Source organism: Moschus berezovskii, chromosome 10, assembly GCF_049115385.1.
Source record: "Moschus berezovskii isolate FMDL1 chromosome 10, NW_MosBer_1.0, whole genome shotgun sequence".
Taxonomy (NCBI): Eukaryota; Metazoa; Chordata; class Mammalia; order Artiodactyla; family Moschidae; genus Moschus; species Moschus berezovskii.
The window spans coordinates 47,882,074-47,907,587 of record NC_142469.1 but is presented as its reverse complement, the minus strand read 5'-3'; the positions used below and the strand labels follow the sequence as shown (position 1 = coordinate 47,907,587).

The 25,514-nt window shown below is 43.8% G+C and overlaps 1 protein-coding gene across 10 annotated transcripts in view; it reads right to left on the bottom strand.

Annotated features, from left to right (window-relative positions):
* SCML4 (Scm polycomb group protein like 4) overlaps positions 1-23,985 on the bottom strand; it is a 108,136-nt gene extending 84,151 nt beyond the window's left edge. For 5 of the 10 annotated variants that reach the window (XM_088840659.1, XM_088840665.1, XM_088840664.1 and 2 more), the window contains exons 1-2: positions 23,744-23,957; positions 23,586-23,657 (exon numbers count right to left, since the gene is read on the bottom strand). In XM_088840659.1, the coding sequence (XP_088696785.1) occupies positions 23,586-23,643 (58 nt within the window). In that variant the 5' untranslated portion in view covers positions 23,644-23,657; positions 23,744-23,957. The other 5 variants (XM_088840662.1, XM_088840666.1, XM_088840661.1 and 2 more) reach the window with 4 other exon arrangements.
* Between the last annotated feature and the right edge of the window lie 1,529 nt (positions 23,986-25,514).

Below are 25,514 nucleotides of genomic sequence, written 5' to 3'. Positions count from 1 at the left end.
AGTCCAAAAATTGTTGTTTTCTTATAGACGCCCTGTCTTTTACAGGCATACTCCACTACAGACCCGAACTTTCTCTGGTCCCCACATAGTGCTCTCTGCTGCTGCTAAGTCACTTCAGTTGTGTCTGACTCTGGGTGACCCCATAGATGGAAGCCCACCAGACTCCCCCGTCCCTGGGATTCTCCAGGCAAGAACACTGGAGTGGGTTGCCATTTCCTTCTCCTATGCACACACTATTCTCAACTCCTGATATCCTTTTCCCCACCTCCCTTCCTGGCCTGGTGCACTCAGTCATCCTTCCAGATGGCTCAAAGGCAACTCCTTGAGGAAACTCTCTAATTCTACGTCTACCTATACCTGCCCACCCCTTAGGTATGGAAGCTAGAGTTCTCTGCTACACCTAGGAAGGTCTCATTCTCTCTGGAATATAGTTCATCAAGGTATCTTTGCATCCTTCAACTTTTTGCTAGTCTCATTGAAAAATTTGGATTTTATTTTCTAGCTTTTTCTTGTTGCTTCCCATGACCAAAAATATTTCACATTGTTTTTACACCCTAACTGGAAGTAGAAGCCTCTAGGTATTCTTGCACATGCAAAGACAGTTTCCAGAAGTATATGCTAATACAATGCCAAGTGTGGAATGGGTTTGAGCACATAAGTGGGTATTTTACTTTCTACTATGATCTTTGTTAATTCATTCATTTATTCAGCAACTATTTATTGAGCACCTAGTATACACCTACTGTACGAGTACCTACTCCTGAGCCCTAAGAATATAGTGTTCAGTTCAGTTCAGTTCAGTCGCTCAGTCATGTCCGACTCCTTGCGAACCCATGAACCGCAGCACGCCAGGCCTCCCTGTCCATCACCAACTCCCGGAGTCCACCCAAACTCATGTCCGTTGAGTCAGTGATGCCATCCAACCATCTTATCCTCTGTCATCCCCTTCTCCTCCTGCCCTCAATCTTTCCCAGCATCAGGGTCTTTTCAAATGAGTCAGCTCTGCGCATCAGGTGGCCAAAGTATTAGAGTTTCAGCTTTAGCATCAGTCCTTCCAAGGAACACCCAGGACTGATCTCTTTTAGGATGGATTGATTGGATCTCCTTGCAGTCCAAGGGACTCTGAAGAGTCTTCTCCAACACCACAGTTCAAAAGCATTAATTCTTTGGCACTCAGCTTTCTTTATAGTCCAACTCTCACATCCATACATGACCACTGGAAAAACCATAGCTTTGACTAGACAGACCTTTGTTGGCAAAGTAATGTCTCTGCTTTTTAATATGCTATCTAGGTTGGTCATAACTTTCCTTCCAAGGAGTAAGTGTCTTTTAATTTCATGGCTGCAATCACCATCTGCAGTGATTTTGGAGCCCAGAAAAATCAAGTCAGCCACTGTTTCCACTGTTTCCCCATCTATTTGCCATGAAGTGATGGGACCAGATGCCATGATGTTAGTTTTCAGTATGTTGAGCTTTAAGCCAACTTTTTCGCTCTCCTCTTTCACTTTCATCAAGAGGCTCTTTCAGTTCAGTTCAGTTCTAGTTCTTCTTAACTTTCTGCCATAAGGGTGGTGTCATCTGCATATCTGAGATTATTGATACTTCTCCTGGCAATCTTGATCCCAGATTGTGCTTCTTCCAGCCCAGCGTTTCTGCATAGAAGTTAAATAAGCAGGGTGACAATATACAGCCTTGACGGACTCCTTTTCCTATTTGGAACCAGTCTGTTGTTCCATGTCCAGTTCTAACTGTTACTTCCTGACCTGCATACAGGTTTCTCAAGAGGCAGGTCAGGTGGTCTGGTATTCCCATCTCTTTCAGAATTTTCCACAGTTTATTATGATCCACACAGTCAAAGGCTTTGGCATAGTCAATAAAGCAGAAATAGATGTTTTTCTGGAACTCTCTTGCTTTTTCCATGATCCAGTGGATGTTGGCAATGTGATCTCTGGTTCCTCTACCTTTTCTAAAACCAGCTTGAACATCTTGAAGTTCACGGTTCACATATTGCTGAAGCCTGGCTTGGAGAATTTTGAGCATTACTTTACTAGCGTGTGAGTTGAGTGCAATTGTGCGGTAGTTTGAGCATTCTTTGGCATTGCCTTTCTTTGTGATTGGAATGAAAACTGACCTTTTCCAGTCCTGTGGCCACTGCTGAGTTTTCCAAATTTGTTAGCATATTGAGTGCAGCACTTTCACAGTGTCATCTTTCAGGATTTGAATATAGTATGAATAACAAGAAAAGATCACTGCTGTCATGGAATTTATATTCTAGTGGGAAAAGACAGGCAATAAACAAACAAACAAATATGTGATAAGCTAGGTAATGATAAATGCTATAAGAATAAGTTAGGTTAAAGGCAATATAGTCTGATGGCAATTAGGGTGCTATTTTATATTGATGGCCTGGGAAAGTCTCTCATCAAGGTATATTTGAGCAGAGACCTCGAACTTGGAGCATGAGCCCTGAGGATATGTGAATGAAGAATGTACCAAGCAGAGAAAACAGCAAGAAGCCCACAGTGATTATGTACTTGGTATATTAGGACAGTGTGAAGGCCAGGATACTCGGTGTAGAGAGTCTGAGCGGAGGGATGGGAGAAGTGAAAGAGAGAATAAGGGGCCAGAGAGTGTAGTACCCTGTAGGTCACTTATGAGTGTTGGTTCTTCCTCTGAGATGCAGAATCACCAGACATTTCCGAGCCAGAGAAGTAATGTAACTCACTCTGACTGCTGTGTGGAGAACACAGCTATGTGAATTCCATACCAATTTACTCATTTTCATTTTAAACATGAACATGTGTGTGTACAACTTGTATAACTCAAAAAAAATAATTTAAAATAAATAAATAACCCTCAACAGCCTGCTACAAAGTTAAGCCCTGGCAGAGTGCACACCACTGCCTGAGGCCAGACCCCCTGGGAAGGCAAGGTGGGGTCCAGGGCTCTGCTTCTCAAGTTTCACTTCAGCCTTACAGATGCAGGATACCCAGAGGGATGTACAAATGAGACAGAGAAAATGGAGCCAGATTGAAATTGCAATATGTTGGTAAAGCATCCAAGGAACTAATATTGGACTCCAAACACAATATTTTATACCTATGTATATGTGTATACACACACAGACACATAAAACCTTTTAATTTTAAAAGTTGGCCAGCCCTCCATATTTATCCTGCTAGCAGAGGATATTATCCAGCTGTCCCACTTTTTCTCGTCCCTTAAAAAGAAAAAGTGTGACAAAACTGAGGCTCTTGAGGCTACCCAGAGCTGAGCTGGACACACAGCGCTTACCTGGGAGGAGGCCCTGCTCTCAACCTAGCCTGAGGCGTGAGACCAGCACCCATCATCTGAGCAGGGTTGGGTGAGGGTGGTGTTCAAGTTCATCTCTCCCTCTCATCCCATCTATGAATTCCTCCTGTGTTTGGCAGAGGAGCCAGTCCCCACATTTGCTGCCCTCATATGCCATGGACCCACACATGGTCTACAGAAACCTGCTCCATTGTTAGAGATGACTGATGGCAAATTCTTCTTGGTCTTGAGCTGAACCTTGCCCTCCAGAAATTTCTCTCCCCTGGTCCTAGCTCAGTCTCTGGATTTACATGGGGAAGTCCACTTTCCCCTCCACGTGGAAGCTACTTCTTCGTTTCTAGAGGGAAATCGTGGTGAGATTCACACCTTCAGCCTGTCTTCCTCACCTTGTCTCTCTCCATTCCCGACCCAAGGCATGTTCCCCCTGATCTACAGACAGACTGTCTTGTACACACTGTTTCACCTGTGCAATCCTTTCCCACCTCCCTTCTCTGCCCTGGCACACTGAAAGTCATCCTTCCAGAAGCTTCCTAGGTTATTTTCGTGTCCAGCAATGGCCACCTGTCCAGCAATGAGGACCACCGTCTTCTGACACTCCCATGGCACTTTGTAGGAACTCCTACAGCAGACCTCTCAGTGCCTGGTAACGATGGCTGTGTGACTTGCCTGGCTCGCTTCCCTGCGCCTCCAACCAGACTGACAGCTTCTCTCAGGCAAGCACCAACTTTTCATCCCCAGGCCTTTCACAGGGGTGAACATACAGCTGATGCTGAGTAAGTATATATTGAGTAGGTTTATTATTTAATGAAATTAACCTGGGCACCGATGTATTTTCACATGATCTTCGAATCCTATATTGCTCTCTTCCAAGTCTTAACAAAGATGGCGGGGAAAGATTAATAAAAGAAAATCATCCAGGCCTATTTTCCCAAGTCAGAAGACTGTATTAGGCATTGTTGAGAACAGTAAATAGCCCCCTCTTCCCTAAACCAGCAAGGAGGGAGGCCCCTGCCCTTCCTTAAGCAGCTAGTGGAGGAGAAAGAGATCCATTGAGTGGCACTTGACACATGCCAAGTGCTGACTCGGTGGCTTTCGTTGATCTCCTTGCAGAATTCTCATAAGTCCCTTCATGAGGAAGGTCTTGTTGTTCCCATTCTGTAGATGACGTTCTTGGTGCTATGTAAGTTGCCCAGGCTCTGTAACATTACAAACGGTGATGTGGAAAGTGTGCTTGACTCTGAAGCCCTCATTTTCTACAGCTCAATCTGTCTTTAAGAGGGGAAAACATAAGGAAGAAACAGAAATTAACAAAGAGATGATGGGAAAGTTAAAGTAGCTGGAGACCAGTTGGATTGACAAGAAAAAGAATGGTGGCTGGAGGAGGTTCCTCCTCAACTCTCCTCCTTTAAATCCCTCTTTACATAGAGGAGACCTAAGTGTGTTTCTGGGCAAAGTATAACAGGACAGAGGGACAGGAGAACGTTCAAGAGAAAGAGCTGTATGGATAGTCTTGGAGAAGATGCTTGGGTGGCAGTGGGGCATGAGTAAATGATCTAACCTAGGAGTGGGGAGGGATGTTACTTTCTCAGATTTCTCTGGAAGGAAGGGAGGCAGCTAGGGTCTGAGTGAGACCTTTACACTGTCAGCTTGGTTCATCCTCACAATCAACCTGTGCTGGAGATCCTGCCAGCTGTCTTTTGGGTGAGGAGACACTGGGTGTGCGTAAGGTGAGGAGTGAGGATCAGGAAGCTGGAGGGAGGGAGGAAGGACTGCAGAGGTGAGGGGCGTGGAGAAGGCACCATTGAGGGGCTGCAAACAAGATGGCCCACATCCTAAAACATCTGGCAATCTGGCCCTTTACAGAAAATGCTTGCTGACCCCTCCAGTATATCACCAGCTCCATGAAGCCTGGGACCATGACTTAACTTTTTCTCGTATTCCAGAATAGTGCCTAAAATGTAGAGCTGCTATTAGATGTTAAAATATGAATGGATGGGAAACCATCTATTTTAACAACATGCTTTTTCTCCCTCATTGTGAGAACAATTGAGATTGTGGCCCTTAAAGCAACACATCATGCCATTAGCATACCCTCATTTTCTAAAAAGTGAGGGATGGCAGCCACTGCAGGAATATTTAATAGAGTACCTTGTAACGCTGACATTGGACTGATCTTATGAGCCCTGATGTTTCTGTTACATCAGAAACATCATTGTTAAGTTTGGTGTAGCTGCCAAACTACACCTGAAAAACCCAATTACGCCCAGACCCAGCCAAAGCCATATTTTCAACCTGACTTTGAATTCTCCTAAACTATAAAATTTCCAACTTAGCTAAGTGAAGACTGATGTAAACTTTCACATATATGGTGAGCGGTTTTATGGGCCCTCAGATCTAAGAGTACATGGTAGCTATGATATTGGAGACCTGATGAGAAGTCAGCCTGGGTCTAAAATATAATATTCTTAATTATAATAGGAACAATGCCATTGAAATGGACAAATGTTATCTCTGAGGTGAACCAGGATTGTCTGGGGATCAGAGAGAATGAGAGCCCAGGGATTCATGTGGAGAAGGCCATGGTTATGAGTTCTTGATCTATAGATTTCTGTCAGCTTCAGAAGAATATCTAAGGAGTTCATTTTCTTTTCCTTCCTCATTGAATAAAATAAGATTTATCATAGGGCCAGGAGACACATAGGGAGTTCTAGGCCTACTACCTTCTCTACTTCTTCCAAGAAGCAATCAACTAAGAGGGCCCCCTATCAACTCAGAAGGACAAACAATCAAAAAGAGACTTTGTCCTCACAGACAATGAACAGGGGCTCAGTTGAAAATCCATGTGCTAAAAGACAGACTACGTTAGCTTCAACTTATTGCACACTCCCTGTGGCCAGGCAATGTGCTAGTGTTATGCCCATCTTACCTTGTTTGTTTCCAGAGCTACCTGTGATACAGGTGTTCATGTCTGCAGAGCAGTGGGCCCATCAGAGGTCAACATGAGGAGCAGAACCACCCAGTTGTGCCCTCAATGGTGGTTACTAAGTCTCACTGCTAGTAGTGAAGTAGAAACCAACTGGTGTTGTTACTTACGTTTGTTAGTAATAGTTAATTAGTGAACTTGACAAAAAATTACTGAATCTCTCTTGACGGGTGAGACACACAGAATAAACTTTCTCTGGCTACAGATAGACAAAGTCAGATCCACTAGCACCAGAAGTGAGTCTTCTGCCCTTCAAGGACCACCTCCTTCAGGAAGCCTCCCTGCCTTCACCCAATTCTTGCACTTTCTCTTAGACAGCCATTCAGGTCAGTACCTCAATCCCCTGCTCCCTTAGGTTGGAGGTTATCTTTTCATGTGTGTGACTGTGACTTGTCACTGAGGGAAATCTCTGAGGACAGCTGCTGCCTCGCACTTGAGGCTGTGATGAAAGACTGGTGTCTGAGCAACCCAGGATTTGAATCCCAGTCCTGCCACTGCCGAGGTGATTAGATCGCCTCCTTACATCTCTCTGACTCATGCATCTCCAAGGCCGAATCACTGACCTGAGGGCAGCTACCATATCTTTCTCTTGGTTCCCTGGCTCTTTGCCCATATGGTGCTGGTAGCTGGGCAGAGCTTTGACCTCCACCCTGCAAGAATCCCCCAGCTTGTCTGATGGCAAAGAACTGGCTTCCCCCACCTTAGGGCTCAGGCGCGCCTCTGTGATAAATCACTGGCAGCCAGAGCACATGCATCAGCAGCAGGGGAGGGAGAGGAGGGAAATTTAAACGAGTCTTAGGGGACTGGGAAATTATTTGGTGAAATGTTCCTAAGCTTTTTCTACTTAATACCCATAAATTTCAGGGGCCATGTGCGCTAACAGCTTTTGATTTACAATGTCTTTATTCTTGCATTGTATTTATGCCAAATTATGAAAAGGTAGCAAGAGTCAAAAGAACCTTTTAAAAATGCTTGGGGACCCATCATGGGGTCGAGCCATTTCTGTCAATCTTTGCCACCACTTGGTTAAAACGAGGGCTCTGGGTGCTGACAGCTGAGTAGCTAATTGGTGTTGGACGCCAGCCCACCAGGAGTCCTTCTCTTCATAGAAACTTTTTCCTCCCTTCCCCCAGCTCCCTGCCTTGGGTAAGACCTTTTAATGGCTGCTGAGGGCAAGGAGGAAAGCCCGCCTTGGGTAAACTTTGTGGGGCCAGGTCTCACTCAGCTGCAACAGCACAGAAATATTCCCAAGACCTCTAATTAAAATGCCTACAGTCAACCAGTATGCTCCTGTTTCATTGCCCAGGGGTTGCAAAGCTCCCTGCTAATGCCGAACACAAATTAACTAAATGCTGTGTCAGCCTTTCTTGTCCCATTACAATGTTATTGTCATATTTATTAGCACAATTCCCTGTTGGACACTGGCTGGAATATCTGAAAAGTGAGTTAAGCACTCTCCTTGGCTAGATGGGAAAAATGCTTGGCCGTTTCCCTGCACACACATCAACTCTGTGATTTGTGTTCACAGCAACACCCCGCCAAAGACAAGCCACCCTGCCCTGCCGATGTTGTCTGCATTGGATGGAGACAGTTCTCCAAACTTGATGGAGACAGTTCCCACAAACTGTAATTGTCTTTCATTCACATGACTGTAAAATGACTAGGTTGTTGCCACTGATTTTACTTCAAAGAACAGCTCTATTACCTGCTTACTAAAATTTAACAATCTATAGCGCTTCCTTGAATTAATTACAGTGTCAGGGGAAAACAAGCATCACACATCACATTGCTCCAAATCACATCAGCCCAATTGCATGATATTCAGAATTCAGTTTCCTTTTGCACATCTCCCTCAATGACTCCCTCCTGCTTTGTCGGTCAAGCTGTATGCCTCCACACTCATCTGTGGGAGACATATTTTACCCAGAGTAATAGAGAAGTTGATTAAAAAAAAAGAAAACAAAAACACCTCTCTGGGATGTTTGACCCTGCTACTGTCATAGGCACTGCAGCAAGAGCGGATCAGTCTCCTTGCAGTGAAGCCTGTTAACCACGTGTGTCCGAACATCCATGTCAAATTCAGGCCACAATAATCATCGTTCATTTTCAACAGGCTAATCTCTCAAGAATAAGAAGGAACTACTAGATTGAAGAGTTCAAGAAAATCTAGTTAAAGGGATGAAATGTAGATTAGTAGTTTTCACTCAAGTGGAATCTGTATCTTCAATACTCCCCCTACCCAACTGGAGCACAAAGCACCTTAGGATGTCTCCTAGGACATTATCTTAGGATGTCTTGTGTCCTACTGAGAGGGGTAGTATGCACTGTGGAAAGCTCCATCTGTCTCTCAGACGCTGAAGACAGGATGAGGACAATTACAGGCTCTGCTGATTCACAGCACCTTGTGTGAGTGAGGGCTGTCCAGAGTACCCCTAGTCGAAGGAACCCGCCTGGAGAAAAAGATGTGTCTTCTTCAATCCCACTGAGGTACCCACCTCTGATTTTCTGTTCTGCTATAAAACTAAGTCAAAGAGGTCAAAGAGATAAAAATGTTGTCTTAAGGAATTTTCATCCCACCTCCAAGGGCAGTTTGGACACAAATTCACAGAGAGAGGAGAGAAGGCAAGTGAAATTGATGGTGTCACACAGCATCATCCAAACAAGCTCAGCCCAGAGGGGCATATGAAAATGTCCAACTCCCGTCATGGTCATGAGACATGGACTTATTATAGCGCCTGTGATATCACATTGCATACATCACATCTGAGCTCCTTGTTACCACTGAGCCAGACTTTACATTACATATTGAGACAGGATGTCCAGTGACCCTGACTTCCAGGGTAGACACTCTCTTACCAGAGGACCAAGCTGGCTGTGACAAACAATTATGTGCAGGAGCTGGCAGGGGTGGCCCTAGGCACCCACAGAAAACAGAACAGCCAGCTGGGGGATGCAGGGAACGGCCATTCCCAGGAAGACAGCTGGAAATCTAAAGGATGGCTCAAATGTCCCCAGAAGAAGAGTCACCAACAAGGACGTTCTCTGATCTAAAATCTCCTCTGAAAGCCAAAGAATAACTTCTCCAAGACACATTACAGGGAGGATTCAGAGGATCACAGCCTCTATAGGTGCACTAAGCAATATCACCAAGAATTTCAGCTCCAAACTCTCAGACCCTCAATAGGGATGGCCCAGGGCACAATACAGTGCTTAGCCAACTTTAGATCCTTAGCTACAACTTTTGCAATATCTGTCATGTCTGAACATCTCCTATGGTGATGGTGAATTTTGTGTGTCAACTTGACTGGACTGTAGGACAACCAGATAATTTGGTCAAACATTATTCTGAGTGTATCTGTGAGGACGCTTTTGGATAAGATTAACATTTGACTCTGTAGACTCAGTAAGCAGATATGTTCCCTCTCATGTGGGTAGTGAAGGCCTGAATACAACACACAGGCTAAGTGAGAGGGAACTCTTCCTGCATGATGGCCTTTGAGCTGGGACATCAGGTTTTTTCCTGCCTTCAGACTTGAACTGAAACATCAGTTCCTCTTGGGTCTCAAGTCGGCCAGCTTTCAGACTGGAACGACTATTGGCTCTTTTGGGTCTATAGCTTGCTGACCAGAGATCATGGAACTTCTCAGCCTCCATAATCATTTGAGCCAAGGTGGGAGTGGGAGGAAGGGGCAGGGAACCATGCTGTGTGACTTTCAGAATCTTAGTTCTGCAACTGGGCATTGAACCCAGGCCACAGCAGTGAAAGAGCTGAGTCCTAACCATTGGACCACCAGGGAATTTCCTGCCAATTCCTTATAATGAATCTCTATCTCTAATCAGTCTATCTATCTATCTATCCTCTTGGTTCTGTTTCTCTGGAGAACCCTAATAATATACTTCCTGTACCATATTTTTTGAGCATTCTTTGGCATTGCCTTTCTTTGGGATTGGAATGAAGACTGACTTTTTCCAGTCCTGTGGCCACTGCTGAGTTTTCCAAATTTGCTGGCATATTGAGTGCAGCACTTTCACAGCATCATCTTTCAAGATTTGAAATAGCTCAACTGGAATTTCATCACCTCCACTAGCTTTGTTCGTAGTGATGCTTTCTAAGGCCCACTTGACTTCACATTCCAAGATGTCTGGCTCTAGGTCAGTGATCATGTTATCATGATTATCCTGGTCGTGAAGATCCTTTTTGTACAGTTCTTCTGTGTATTCTTGCCACCTCTTCTTAATATCTTCTGCTTCTGTTAGGTCCATACCATTTCTGTCCTTTATCAAGCCCATCTTTGCATGAAATGTTCCCTTGGAATCTCTAATTTTCTTGAAGAGATCTCTCATCTTTCCTATTCTGTTGTTTTCCTCTATTTCTTTGCATGGATCGCTGAGAAAGGCTTTCTTATCTCTCCTTGCTATTCTTTCGAACTCTGCATTCAGATGCTTATATCTTTCCTTTTCTCTTTTGCTTTTTGCTTCTCTTCTTTTCACAGCTATTTGTAAGGCCTCCTCAGACAGCCATTTTGCTCTTTTGCATTTCTTTTCCATGAGGATGGTCTTGGTCCCTGTCTCCTGTACAATGTCACGAACCTCTGTCCAGAGTTCATCAGGCACTCTATCTATCAGATCTAGACCCTTAAATCTATTTCTCACTTCCACTGTATAATCATAAGGGATTTGATTTAGGTCATACCTGAATGGTCTAGTGGTTTTCCCTACTTTCTTCAATTTCAGTCTGAATTTGGCAATAAGGAGTTCATGATCTGAGCCACAGTCAGCTCCTGGTCTTGTTTTTGCTAACTGGATAGAGCTTCTCCATCTTTGCCTGCAAAGAATATAATCAATCTGATTTCGGTGTTGACCATCTGGTGATGTCCATGTGTAGAGTCTTCTCTTGTGTTGTTGGAAGAGGGTGTTTGCTATGACCAGTGCATTCTCTTGGCAAAACTCTAATAGCCTTTGCCCTGCTTCATTCCGTGCTCCAAGGCCAAATTTGCCTGTTACTCCAGGTGTTTCTTGACTTCCTACTTTTGCATTCCAATCCCTTATAATGAAAAGGATTCTTTTTTGGGTGTTAGTTCTAAAAGGTCTTGTAGGTCTTCATAGAACTGTTCAACTTCGGCTTCTTCAGCATTACCACACAATTGCACTCATCTCACACGCTAGTAAAGTCATGCTCAAAATTCTCCAAGCCAGGCTTCAGCAATATATGAACCGTGAACTCCCAGATGTTCAAGCAGGTTTTAGAAAAGGCAGGGGTACCAGAGATCAAATTGCCAACATCCGCTGGATCGTGGAGAAAGCAAGAGAGTTCCAGAAAAACATCTATTTCTGCTTTATTGACTATGCCAAAGCCTTTGACTGTGTGGATCACAATAAACTGTGGAAAATTCTGAAAGAGATGGGAATACCAGACCACCTGACCTGCCTCTTGAGAAACCTGTATGCAAGTCAGGAAGCAACAGTTAGAACTGGACATGGAACAACAGACTGGTTCCAAATAGGAAAAGGAGTACATCAAGGTTGTATATTGTCACCCTGCTTATTTAACTTATATGCAGAGTACATCATGAGGAACACTGGGCTGGAAGAAGCACAAGCTGGAATCAAGATTGCTGGGAGAAATATCTATAACCTCAGATATGCAGATGACACCACCCTTATGGCAGAAAGTGAAGAGGAACTCAAAAGCCTCTTGATAAAAGTGAAAAAGGAGAGTGAAAAGGTTGGCTTGAAGCTCAACATTCAGAAAGCTAAGATCATGGCATCTGGTCCCATCACTTCATGGGAAATAGATGGGAAAACAGTGGAAATAGTGGCTGACTTGATTTTTTGGGCTCCAAAATCACTATGGATGCTGATTGTAGCCATGAAATTAAAAGACGCGTACTCCTTGGAAGGAAAGTTATGACCAGCTTAGATAGTATATTAAAAAGCAGAGACATTACTTTGCCAACAAAGGTCCGTCTAGTCAAGGCTATGTTTTTCCCTGTAGTCACGTATGGATGTGAGAGTTGGACTGCGAAGTAAGCTGAGCACCAAAGAATTGATGCTTTTGACTGTGGTGCTGGAGAAGACTCTTGAGAGTCCCTTGAACTGCAAGGAGATCCAACCAGTCCATTCTGAAGGAGATCAATCCTGGGTGTTCATTGGAAGGACTGATGCTAAAGCTGAAACTCCAATCCTTTGGCCACCTCATGCAACGAGTTGACTCACTGGAAAAGACTCTGATGCTGGGAGGGATTGGGGGCGGGAGGAGACGGGGACGACTGAGAATGAGATGGCTGGATGGCATCACCGACTCGATGGACATGAGTTTGAGTGAACTCCGGGAGTTGGTGATGGACAGGGAGGCCTGGCGTGCTGTGATTCATGGGGTCGCAAAGAGTCGGACACGACTGAGCGACTGAACTGAACTGAACTGAACTGTATCATATTTACATAATAACTATTAAATCTTTAAACAGCCTATTTAAATAAATGAATTTTAAAATGCAACTCTGTTATATGGACGTTTAAATCAAACATTTTCATTAAAAATATAAACGTATAAGCTAACTGTAAGATTAAACACACACATTAAAATAATAGCTCCCCTGAAAATACACACTTCTAATGGTAATTGTATATGGACCAAACTTCTCTCATTTCAATTCCTACCAAATGGAAATCAACTATATTTTATAGCGAATCTTACCCTCCTTTTTAAGTGGAAATCCTTCTCTCTTAGGTACCAAAAGTAATACCCAACACACAGTACAACACACAGAGTGACATTACTATGTGCTTTAATGTGGCTACACTTAAAAACTACTCCAAACTACTTGTGGCTTATTATGTAGGTCTCATCATTTTGTGGGTCACGAATTTAGGAAAGGCTCAACTGAGCAGTCTGTCTCTGATCCTTGAGGCATCAGCTGGGGAGGCTGGACAGGAAGGTCCACCTCCAGGATGGCATCTTCACTCATGTGTCTAGTGGCTCCATGTGTCCTATCTCTTTCTCTCTCCCCTTGGGTGTCTCACTCTCCAGGGTCTCCAGAGCTTCCCGTGGCCTGGCAGCCCTGGGGCAGTCACGCTTCAGCACTCTAAGGTGTGAGCATTCCAAGAGTCCCAGAGGCGCTTTATCTCTGTCCTGGAAGTCACATCCTATGAGCCAAGCAAGTCACTTGGGCCAGCCCAGAGTCAAAGAGAGGGAATGAACCCCTACAACTCCATGGGAGGAAGGAATCTGTGTCAAGGAATCTGTGCCCTCTTTATTCCTTCACCTCATTCCTGTGTACGGAAGAAGGAGAAAGTACTCAGACATGAGGTTTCCACATCATGGATAAAAGTGTATCATGTATCCAGAACGAAGGCAGGAGCCAGGTCACACTGGAGCAAAGGCATCAGTTTGAAGTCAGGCACAATCAGCTTTGGGACCATATATACCACTGACTGGGTGACCTTGAGCTTAAAATCACTGAATCTCAGGGGGTGTGGGGGTTGCATGGGGGAGTCTTGTCTATAAAGTGGAATAATGGTATGTTCCAGGGCTATTGTGTAGACACCTAGTTAAAAAAAATAAAACAACTTTAATCAGTAAGAATTAATGAGCTTAAACAAACCCAGGAATACAGTGATGATTTTACAAAGGTTTTTATAAAATATTGTATTTACCATGAAACCTATTCACACTCTGAAGGAAAATGAGACATAATAGAAAGAGCCTTCTCACAGCGTAAAAGCTGCAGTTTTTGGAGGAAATTCATCAGCAAGCATTTTCTCAGAATGTCAGTTTCCCGCAAATTCCTACCAAGATACCTGAGATGGCTCTGCTTAGTGATCATGTAGCGAGCTGGCAAAACAGCACCATCTTCTTTCTAAACCATAATTAATCAAGTGTTTGAGGAGGTAGGAGACAGTGAAATGCACAGCAGCTTGGCAGGCTCTGATCCTCCAGATGCTTGCTGGTGGTGATAATACCCCTTGTGGAGGGGCATTTTAGAAATGTGTGGGAGATGCTTTCACCTGGTCCACAGCTGGGGGCAGGGTGAACATTACTGGAGGGTGGATACCAAGGATGCTGAGTGCACAGGGCTGTCCCACATAAGGTAGCACTGTCATACCAGACAGTCACAAGGGGAAGACCTCATTTTTCTGAACCTAGAACTAACTTCATTTACATGGAAACATAATGTATTTCTATTCGGCTATGATATTTTCCAGGCATTCAATCAGTACATAAATCAAGGGAAGACTCTTCTCTGTTTTGTTCACAATTCCAAGAGTTGTTTTCCACTTTGGAAAATCCTGTCACTGGCAGCAGCGTGAGCTCATGCCATCCAAGGGCCCAGTCCCCCTCTGCACTGGAGGTGGCAGGTGTCATGCACCGGATCTCGTCACTGTGGCAGCATCCAGAGCCGGGCACCTACACTGGAAGGAATCACAAGTCATGCTGCCTTCATTCCCCTTTGTAATACCTCACGGGTGACATCATGCTGATTTTTCTTAAATTATGAATGTGGGTGGGTTATATTATCTGGGAAATGTACTTCAGGATTGTAAGTGAAACTCATTCAGTCGTGTCTGACTCTTTGCGACCCCATGGACTATACTGTCCATGGAATTCTCCAGGCCAGAATACTGGAGTGGGTAGCCTTTCCCTTCTCCAGGGGATCCTCCCAACCCAGGTATTGAACCCAGGTCTCCCACATTGCAGGCAGATTCTTTACCAGCTGAGCCACAAGGGAAACCCAGGATTGTAAACAGGGTGTTAAAAAGTATTTGTAATAAAAATGAGAGTTGAGTTTGACAAGCCTGAGAGCCCATTGCTTAAAAAAAAAAAAAAAGTTCGCTCTGGATCAAAAATGGCTTTCCAAGTGGAAACACCAAGGAATCATTTCCTTTTTGGAACCTGCTGAACCTAGGAGCAGCCCAGCCAGGTTGAGCAGGAGCAGCTGGCACTGAGGCACGAAAGAACTCTTTCTCTTCACCCTCACAGGTGAAGAGACACAGACACTTCATCAGCTTTTCAAAACTGAAGGTCAGGCTCAGCAGACTTCACAGGACCATGTGACCCACGACAAGTTAAGCCTCGGTTTCCTTATCTGTGTTAATGAAGGTAAAAACAGCCCCTCCCATACTGACTTACTATGTGGATTAAATCAGACAGATGAGATAAAGCATGTTTCGTGCTTTCCTCAACACCCCTGAGCACATGGTGCTCAATAAATGGAAACAGGCATATATTACTGGGATAGGCTGGGACCTGGCACCCTTTGCTTTGTGCTTGCACCTGGACAAACGTCTCCTGGCGCAACAAAAGACAAAGAAATTATATGGGACTAAAAATAGCTATGTGCATGTGCAGTTGAGGCAAATTATGGACAAGGAGATACAGAAAAAACAAAAACCCAACTGCCACTTCTTAAAAGTGGGAAGCAAAAGAAAGCTGCTGGAAGCAAAAGCAGGGTACTATGCATGGCCCCTGCACACATCACCAAAGGGGTGGGCAAACCCCACTCTGCCCAACCCTTGGACACACCCCTACAGCTCACCCCATATAAGCAACCAGCTTACCCCTCCTCAGGGAGTAAGCAAAGGAGCAAGGGAACCTGTTACTTGTCCTTGCTCTGCAGGAGGGGCCCCAATAAAGCCTTGCCTGAATTTCTTTCCTGGTCTCTGATCAATTTCCATTGATTAAGGAGGCTAAGAACATTACCATTTGTACAGCACTTTACAGTTTATAATGCCCTTTTCCATATACTGTCTCCTTTGACCTTTATGTATTTATCCCAAGTAACCCTGGTGGCTCAGAGGTTAAAGCGTCTGTCTCCAATGCGGGAGACCCAGATTCGATCCCTGGGTTGGAAAGATCCCTGGAGAAGGAAATGGCAACCCACTCCAGTACTCTTGCCTGGAGAATCCCACGGACGGAGGAGCCTGGTAGGCAACAGTCCATGGGGTCGCAGAGAGTTGGACACGACTGAGTGACTTCACTTTCAACCTTCCCAACAACTTCTGAAATATTGGGGAGAGACTGAGGCTTGCCCTGGGAGGGAGACTTCAAAACCCATTCAGTCAAAGAATCTTGTGATCACTTAGAGACCGCTTCTCAGAGTATATGTTTTCACTTTTAAGTCTTCCCTTCAAATGTCAGATGTTTTTCCCTCAATATCATTATTTGGGCTATTATTTTAACCTTCCAGCTTCCACTGAGGGGTGAGCTGGCTAGAAAATGGTCCAAGACTTAAGTGGATCCACGGTCTCAGTGTAAATTCTTCTTATCCTGTTCTAAATCTAGCAAGTGCACAAGCAGAATAGATGAAATCTCAACCAAAGGGCAGCTGGACACTGCTTAACTTTGTCCAGGAAGCCACCTAAACCACCCTGTCCACTGTTGGAAATCTACAAAGACCAGCTAAGTCTTGGTCCCATGGAAATATTTTTTCCTTGGGCTTAAAAATGCCAAGTATAGTCATAAAAGCAGTGGCCTAAGAGAAACAGATTTTTTTTTTAAATGACTGTGCTGTTCTGTGCTTAGTCGTGACTGACTCTTTGTGACTCCATGGACTGTAGCCTGCCAGGCTCCTCTGTCCATGGGGATTCTCCAGGCAAGAATACTGGAGTGGGTTGCCATGCCCTCCTCCAGGGGATCTTCCCAGCCCAGGGATCGAACCCAGACCTCCCTCATTGCAGGTGGATTCTTTACTGTCTGAGCCACCAGGGGAGCCCAAGAAGTAGAGTGGATAGCCTCTCCCTTCTCCAGTGGACCTTCCCAACCCAGGAATCCAACTGGGGTCTCCAACATTGCAGGCGGGTTCCTTACCAGCTGAGCTACCTGGGAAGCCCCTTAATGACTGCACTTCCAATTTATCCTGCACTACTCTGGTCTCAAGTCAACTGGTAGGAACTCAGTTTCTCCACACTTGATCCTAGCAGACTTGGGCTGCTTCCAGGGAAATGTGTGTAAAAGACAAACTTTTCTGAATGTACTTTTTCTTTATTCTGCTATCAGAGAATTTTAGGTACTTTATTCTTTACTGGGTTCATGCCAAATGACTTCATAACTAAAAGGAGGGCAATAGAAAGAAAGGACCAGTCCATTTATAGCATCGTGTACCTTTGGCCCCCACACATCACCACACACATTGCACCCCAACTTCAGTTTCTAACTTTGATTCCCTGGAGAGAGTTTATATTCACTTGGTCTCATTAACACAAAGCAGTTGTACAGCTTCTCACTGTGGGACCAATTAACTATTTCCACATTAGGCACCAACACAGTCTCACCTTACAGTCTGCTCTTATTATTTATGTTAAATACTTAGTATTAATTACATTGCAAACACTCAATACAAGGGCTATATTTTCACACTGTAGGTGATGATTTCAGAGCCAGATGGATTTTTTTCCCCACTGTTCCTATGCTTTATAATTATGTACACCAAAATTTAAAGCTTTCTACAGCTTTCCGCTTGAAGCAACTTTGCAAATGAGATTGTAAAGTGGTGAAATCAGATGTGCTTGAGTATCTTTTGGGATCTGTAAGGGGGAATGCTCAATAGAAGTGGGAAAGCACAGATGGCCGTTGACCCCCAAATCTCACAACAAAGCCCCCAGCACAGGCAACAATGGCAAAAGCATGAATCACACCAGTGACCACAGGTTTCTCCGGACTGAAAAATGATAGAACTGCATTCCAACAGTGGAGTTCTCTCCTGATCAAGAAACCCAGTGACTCACCCAACATTTTATTATTCACTTTAGGATAAAGTTATTCACTTTAGAATAAAGTGAATTTAGGAGTTATTCACTTTAGAATAAAGAGCATATCTTAAAAGCTAATGGTTTGATTAAACCTTGACATCACCATAATTTCCCAACCAGTGAGGGCACTAAATCTTAAAGGCTGTGAAGAAAAGAGGTCAGCCTCTTTTCTGGAAGGCCACAAAGAATGAGAATGATTCCTACTGGCTTGTAATAGTTTAGGATTGGTTAGACCTAAAGGAATTAAGTAACACAACCTCCAACTACCAGCTCCAAAACAAAAAGCATGAATGCCCCAAAGTTGTTTTGTACCTTGGGTTTTTCTCAATTCTTCCTTTTTTCTTTTACCAAAACTCTGTCAAAACAGGATTCAAATCCTGACGCCAGCCCCAGGCCTACTCAAAGGCTGCATTCAAGGCAGACCCCGACACATGGCCGCTGAGTGTTAACGTCAGTCCAGCAAGAGGGCTCAAGGCCTGGCTCGGGACACCAGAGAAAAACACACTCCTTGGCGTTCCACCCTGGTTTTCTCATCAGAACAACCATGTCTCAGGATGACTTGTGGACAAATGTGAAAGGGAACATAGAAAATCTTTCCTTCCCAAAGAAAACAAACGACCCATAAGCTCTGTGAGCTGACAGCCATGAGCTACTGTCGGCTCTTACTGAATCCTTTCTGAACGGCACCAAGGGATATAGGAAGAGAGGGTAATGGTCAAGTCCTCGTTGGAAGAGGGATGAAACAGGCTCTCTCCCTTGGTTTTTACCTTGGTTCAGTGCTATTTTCCCTGGGATGGACTAGGACCCAACTCGTATAATTCTTTGCTTTGCCCAGATCAGCATTTGCTCCCAAGGTTAATGCCCATCTTGATGAAAGGCTGTCTGTTTCATTCGAATGAATTTCAGCCATAAGTTTCTGCTTTGAAAGAATTGGGGCTTTTGCTCTTGAATGGTCAGCACAGAGAGACAAAAAGGGCAAAGGCTTTCGTTACTAAAGATTCAGCTCCCAAAAGTTGAGTCACAGTCATGGAGCTAACCAGACAACATCACCGTCTTTCAAAGTACAGCAACGACACTATTTCTCCCTGGCACGTTAATTTTCTCACAACAGCCAACTCCACTCCTCTGCTTCTGTGCTGAATGCCCTATGGAGACAGGAAGGCCACCACTCCTCAGCCCAACCCCTTCCCCAAAGGGCTCAAAGGAGGGTGCAATCTTTCCTAAAAAGTACTAACATGAAGGGGAAAAAAAAAAAGGAGCAACACTGGGACCAGTTTCCACTTACGTGATCAATAAATGCAGCTGATGACAAAGAAATGCACACCTGCCTCCCCACAAATAAAAATTCAGGGAGAACGTGTCTGAGCTGGTGGGATGGTAAAGAAGCGTTTCTACAATTCTCTGTAAATCACAACTGGTCAAACAGTAACGACAGCAATCCCAGGGAAGCCCCCGTTGTGGATCTGAGAATACACTCTGGTTACTCAGGGTATCACACAGACTTGGTGGAATGACTTTTCAGCTTAATGCAAAGTGAGAACTGCCACTGGGTAATAAATTCCTTTCTGGGCTATAACAGTAGTCCACGAGGCAATCACTGCAAGAAGCAAGAGGTGTTTTACCTCAGTGGTGGCAAAGTGACTCTTCAGATTGAAAAATGCTGATTTATTCCAGAATGTACAAATTCTGCTGGCTGTTCCTCTCCATTCCCCACCCCGCCAAGGGAGGAATGTTCTTGACTGCGTCAGAACTGCCAGCTTAATCCAGCAGGAAGCTTTGTCTCCAGCATCCCTTCCTATCCAGCCCTCTTGACTGAGAGAAATAACAGCTCACCGATGCTAATGTTTAAAGAACCCAGAGGGTGAAGAGAGAGGTCTGACTCCTGGAAGGAGCAATCTACACCCATCACCACTTGCCTTCCAGCCTCTGTGGCCGGATAACAGCGTCCCTCCTCAGGCTGCCCCTGAATACCACCCACAAGTGACCAGCAGCCCCGGGAGTGTGTGGTAGGGAAGGGTTCGTGGTAAAGCAGGCTGCTCAGGGCTCCTCTGCCTCCACAGGCGTAAATCCACATAGCTCAGAATAAACCGGATTTCAAACAGCCCCGAGCACGTCGAAAATGGCCTGCAGCTCCTCTAATCAGTCTCAGTCAATCTCGGCATCGGACAAACCGCGGGTGAGAGTTTGCAGACATATTGAGGAACGAACCCTTGCCAGAACTGAAACCGAGATGAACGCAACGACAATGAAAAACACTTAGAACCACGTGGGCTCATAGCCAAACACTCGAACTTGGTCTGTACGTAGCAACAAACGCAGGCTTCACCACATAGATTTACAGCAGAGATTCTAGCCGAGATTTACAGCAGAGACTAGCTTGTGGCGTTCTTGCAAATGCAGAGGTTTTTTTTTCGGGGGTGGGGGCCGGGCCGCGGGGGAAAGGTAGAAAAGGAAAATGAAGAAAGACAAAGCGACAGATGCAAAAACAGTCCAAACACTCTGAGCCACTCTTTCAAACTTCAGAAATTTTACCACAATTTGGGTGATCCTAATGGTCTCTGAATCACGTTAGAAAATGTCACAATAGACATTTGAATTAAAATCCAGTAGGTTTGCCAAAAGACCAATTGTTAAAAATTGGCAAGTTTCCAGAGAATTTACTAGGCTGCGTACTGCCCGGGGCTGAGAGAATTGCTAATTCCAGAGAAAGTTAATTATCACCTTATTGATAAAGGGGTAATTTTTAAAGCTTATGGTGTGACTTTTGTGACTCATTAATTAAAATTTAGAGTAATTTACTAGACACAGTGGTGGCTTCTGTTAGATTATATAGGTACCAAACCATTTGCTTTTTCTCCCAGTGGCTGTTTTTAATCTCCCTTGCCTCTCCTCACCTGTCTGCCTTTGAAAGCAACAAAAGCATTAAAAACACCTAAATCTTAAAAAAGCCTTTTGAGAGACTGAAGGATTAAGAAGTAAGATGTCCAGGGGGCACTCACACAAAGTTCTCTCCTAGAAATGTCAGATTTGCCCACGGAAATGAAGAAGCACATGTGCTCACACCAAAAGGGACGGCTTTTACAAACTTGATCTCCAAAATGTTAGACCAAATTGTATGCCCCTGGATACTTTGATGGAAAAGAGTCTTTGCTCATCTCTTTTCTTTTCTCTCCCACACCATCCCCAAATAAAAGCAGAGGCTCGGTGGAGGAGAAGCCTCAGGGAATGAAACTGGAGGTGTCTCGGCTCTTAAGGTCCCAGGTCTCCTGCTCTCGCCGGGACGGGTGGATCGGGGTAAGCACGCCGGGCCACCTGGCGTCGGGGCGACGCTGCGGCTTCCAGGGGTAAAGCCTTGGGAGGAACCTCAACCCGCGGAGCTCTGCCTGGGCCCCAGGGTGCCAGTTTTGAGCCCCGCCTCACCTCTGCCCGACCCGCGTTCGCTCTAAAGAGTCCTCAGGAGCGAGTGAACATGTGTGATGTGTCCGCCCACAGCGCCAGACTGTAAACAAACCTACCAAACCCTGTAAAATCTAACTCCCCACGTGTGCATAAAGATGATTTCTCTCTGGACATCCCTTGTTTAAAGGGCACTTCAGCAATGTTTCCTTAAACTTGTCGAAGTGTTTAAGGTCCAAAATTAAGATTTAAAAATACATAAAAGCAGCCACAATATAAAAGGTTTCTGCTTTTGATTTTTCACATCAATTAAAGTTTAAAATTAAAAAAACAGAAATCCTATGTTTGTACTTGGGGCATCGCTTGAATTTTTATAATAAGGAAACATTATTTCACATTTAAAAAGTCATTATTTTTTTAATTTTCAACACAAAAGTTTTAGAGCAGAGACAGTACCTGAGGCTGGCTTGTGTTCTAGCAGCTCGACTGCTTGTATTACCTGCTGCTGGAAGAGCCCCTCCGACCCCAAACCCCAGAAACCAAGAACTGTAGAAAGTGAAACTGCTTCTGCTGGTTTCACTTGCCTCTAAAACACACCACCAAAAGCAAATAAATGACCAAAAGCCATTTATTCTTGTTTTCTTTCTATTATTGTTCATTTACTTGTTAGGTTTTTGTTGTTGTTTTGGGCGGTGAGCACTGGCAGCAAAATAAAAGTTTTAAGTGTCACAGGGAAGAAATTTAAACATGTTAAACATAAAAGAACTAGGTGTTTGTGGAATTTTCACTTTTCTTCTAATTCCACAAATCAAGCAGACATAAATTTACCAAAATAATACATAGCCTCTCCACATACACAACTTATAGAGATAAAGAAAGTACAGTCATATTTTTTAAATTATCTGTCACAAATATGTTTGAAAGATAAAGACTGTGAAGTCACCAAACAAATTCCCTAAAACCGAAGGTTCTAGCTTCACATTTTATTTGAGTTTAGACGATTCATTACTGCTTTGCTAGGTAATTTTCACCGAGTGCTTTTGCTCAAATACCCGCTTCATTTCTTCAGGCTAGTTTTACCAAACAACACACACACAAAATTGCTGCACAGGAATATTGCACCCTAGGTAGTTTACTTTTCCACACTGTAAATTCCTTCAAAGTTATTTTATGCTTTCACTCCAAATAGCCTATTAAAAAAAAAAAAGTCGTGAGGATGAAAAAGAACTATGTTTCTCAGTTTTCAAAAACGGTTCCTCTGAAAAAGAAGAAAAACAAAATATACAACAAATGTCTGGATTCTGAAGTGACTGGATTACTTTCTCAAATACCACAATTTCTGAAACTAACCCAAAAGCCACTTTCTCAGGAAGCTACTGATCGTCTTGACCCTCTTGAGTATCTTTGTAGAATCCAGAGCTTCTTCTCCTAAACTGTGACAGGTAGTGGAAAGAACTTTTGACTTTGCACCTGAACCATCAATGAAATGATTCCCTTGCAACTGGCCCCTCACCCTCATTCACTGTCCTGTCCTGTTCGGCAAGCAACCTGGATAGGCAGCTTCATGCTGCTGGATTCAAGTCACAAAAAGCCCCACCTGGGAAGGAGGTGACTCTGTATTTGAACTTGGGTAAACTGTTCCTGACATTCCACAATCACCTGGGGGTTTTTTGTGTTTTTGTTGTGTTTTTTTTTTTTTTTTTGCCAAAACTAACCAACACCAGCAACCAGCAATAAATAGTACTCTCATCTATCCTGGTAAATTAGGAAAAACCAACACAAAGACATATGAAATATTCCATCTGAGATATAAAAAACAAAATTCAGTGTTAAAAACCACTCTTGCATGTTCACAACATATTGACTATAAATGTTAAATTTTAGGCTAATATATTTTATCTCAAGACATACTGTAATTTTTTATAATTAAAAAACAAAAAAAGTGAAATCACCATGCCAAAAAAAAACGAACCAATTATTTGAATTCACATTTGGGAAAAACAGTAACTCTCTACATATTCAAATGCAGAGTGAAAGTAGTGTATGCACACCAAATGGATAAACTATATAATTCTATACCACATCTCCCCCTCTGAGATCTGGCCAAGAAATCACTGCATTCTGAGTAGGAGGAACTAAAGTTTACCTGCCAGCCTCAGCAGTTTTAGTGCAGGATGCTTGTGCGTTGTCATAAAGGTAGACATGCAACCCAGGAGATCTGAAACAGGTAAACTGTCACGCTGATAGTGAAAAGAGAAGGATCCCATGTCAGCGGCACACCCACCGATTGTGCATCTCCCTTACCTACAGTTCGTGCACCAGAGCCCTGATCAGGTTCTTTACCAGGCCAGGAATGTTGACTCAGAAGACAGATGACTTTCAGTACATGCAAACCGAGTGTTGCAAAAGCTAATCTTCCACCCGTGTGTTAGTAGCTCATAGTTAGTCTCCAGCAGCCCTGCTCTCCGGCTGCAAACATCTCATTAGACTAATGCATTCAGCACAGGCAGAAAACTCGATTTACCATAGCTACAGCAATGAATTTCCATTACGATGACAGCTTCAACCACATCATGTCCGGAAAACCAGCCAACCACTGGCTTTTAAAGAACACACACATTTTACATGCAGAAAACGAGGCGCGCGCGAGTGTGTGTGTGTGTGTGTGTGTGTGTGTGTGTGTGTGTTTCCTTCCTCTTAGCAGCCCAGCTAGAGAAATGTGCAGTGTAGCTTTTTTGCGGACATGAGCTGCAAGGTAATGACACTTCTGCTTCTTTAGTAGTTACATCCTTGTAATAACCTGAATTATGTTACAATTGTCAGAATGGGTGTTTCCAACATTTCGGTTTTCATTACCCCTCCTCTGTTGCCATGGAAACCAGACTGTAACATCATCTCTTTGTCCCAGTCCTGCAGCAGTGTGAGCCAGGACCGGGCTTATAAGATACCGGTGATCTGAAAGAGTGAATGTTTGACCTTGGACAAATAAAACAAAAAGAATTATTCTAATGAACATCATTGTTTAGGAGACTGCATTTGCCAGAAGAGTGTGCCTACACAGGTGAGCATACCATGGCCATATGTATACAGCTGTATACAATGCATATGGTTAGTTCTTTTAAACAGGGCACTGACCTGGGCCCTGGACCTGTGTGTAAATGCAGAAGTGTAAACATGGCTTATACTCATAAGTATGATAGGGGCTTCATGGGGTAGAATGGTCCTCATATGGGAGAAGGGCTGCTATTCACCCTCCATGCCCTATTATATTCTCTGTGGCAAATCAATTTATACTGGTAAAGGGACTTTTTCTTCTTTTCTTTGTTAAGTGGAGCAAGGCTCCCTATTGCCCACCTCTTTCACCCCATCCTTACGTTTTATTCCCAAGTATTTCCTACAAAATCCATTTAATATGTGACCACCCACAGGCTTACTATTGGAGATGAGCAACAAGCAAATTTAGCCAGGACCAAACATTAACCAGGGCTAATTAAGGTTTAGGCCACAACTTGGACAGTTACTGAGAGTGAAAAGTTGAAATTACAACTTGAGGTTTTTCTGAATATATATACAGAGTCCCATAAGAAAGAAATAAGAAATCTCCCTCCTCAGACTATAAACATAGAAAAAAGTTAAATTTTTCTGAAATCAAAGCATTGCACTTATTGAGCAAGAAGTAAATTCACCACTTTAGTTTACTTAATCATGTAATTTTGTTGTTTTGCTTCGTGTGGGAAAAGGCAAGTTTGGTAGTTTTTCATTTTGCTCATTTAATACAAGTTTATTTCATTAAAGAGGGAGAGGAAGAGGAGGAGGAAAGAAAACAGGACCCAATGGATGATTTCCGCTTGGCCAGCAGTGGTAGTATTTTATGCCCATGGCCTTGAACATAATCCTACACTACACTCAGCGAAGTATGTTCGCCTGAGATGACCAGTCTTCACTTTAAAATGATTCTTCAGAGAAGTCAGATAAAATTTTCCTAAATAATCAAGACTATTTCCCAAATCTGGTAAAAGAAGAAAAAGACTTGGTAGGATCTGCCTGAAATAAAGGAATTTTCCGTTGTCCTACC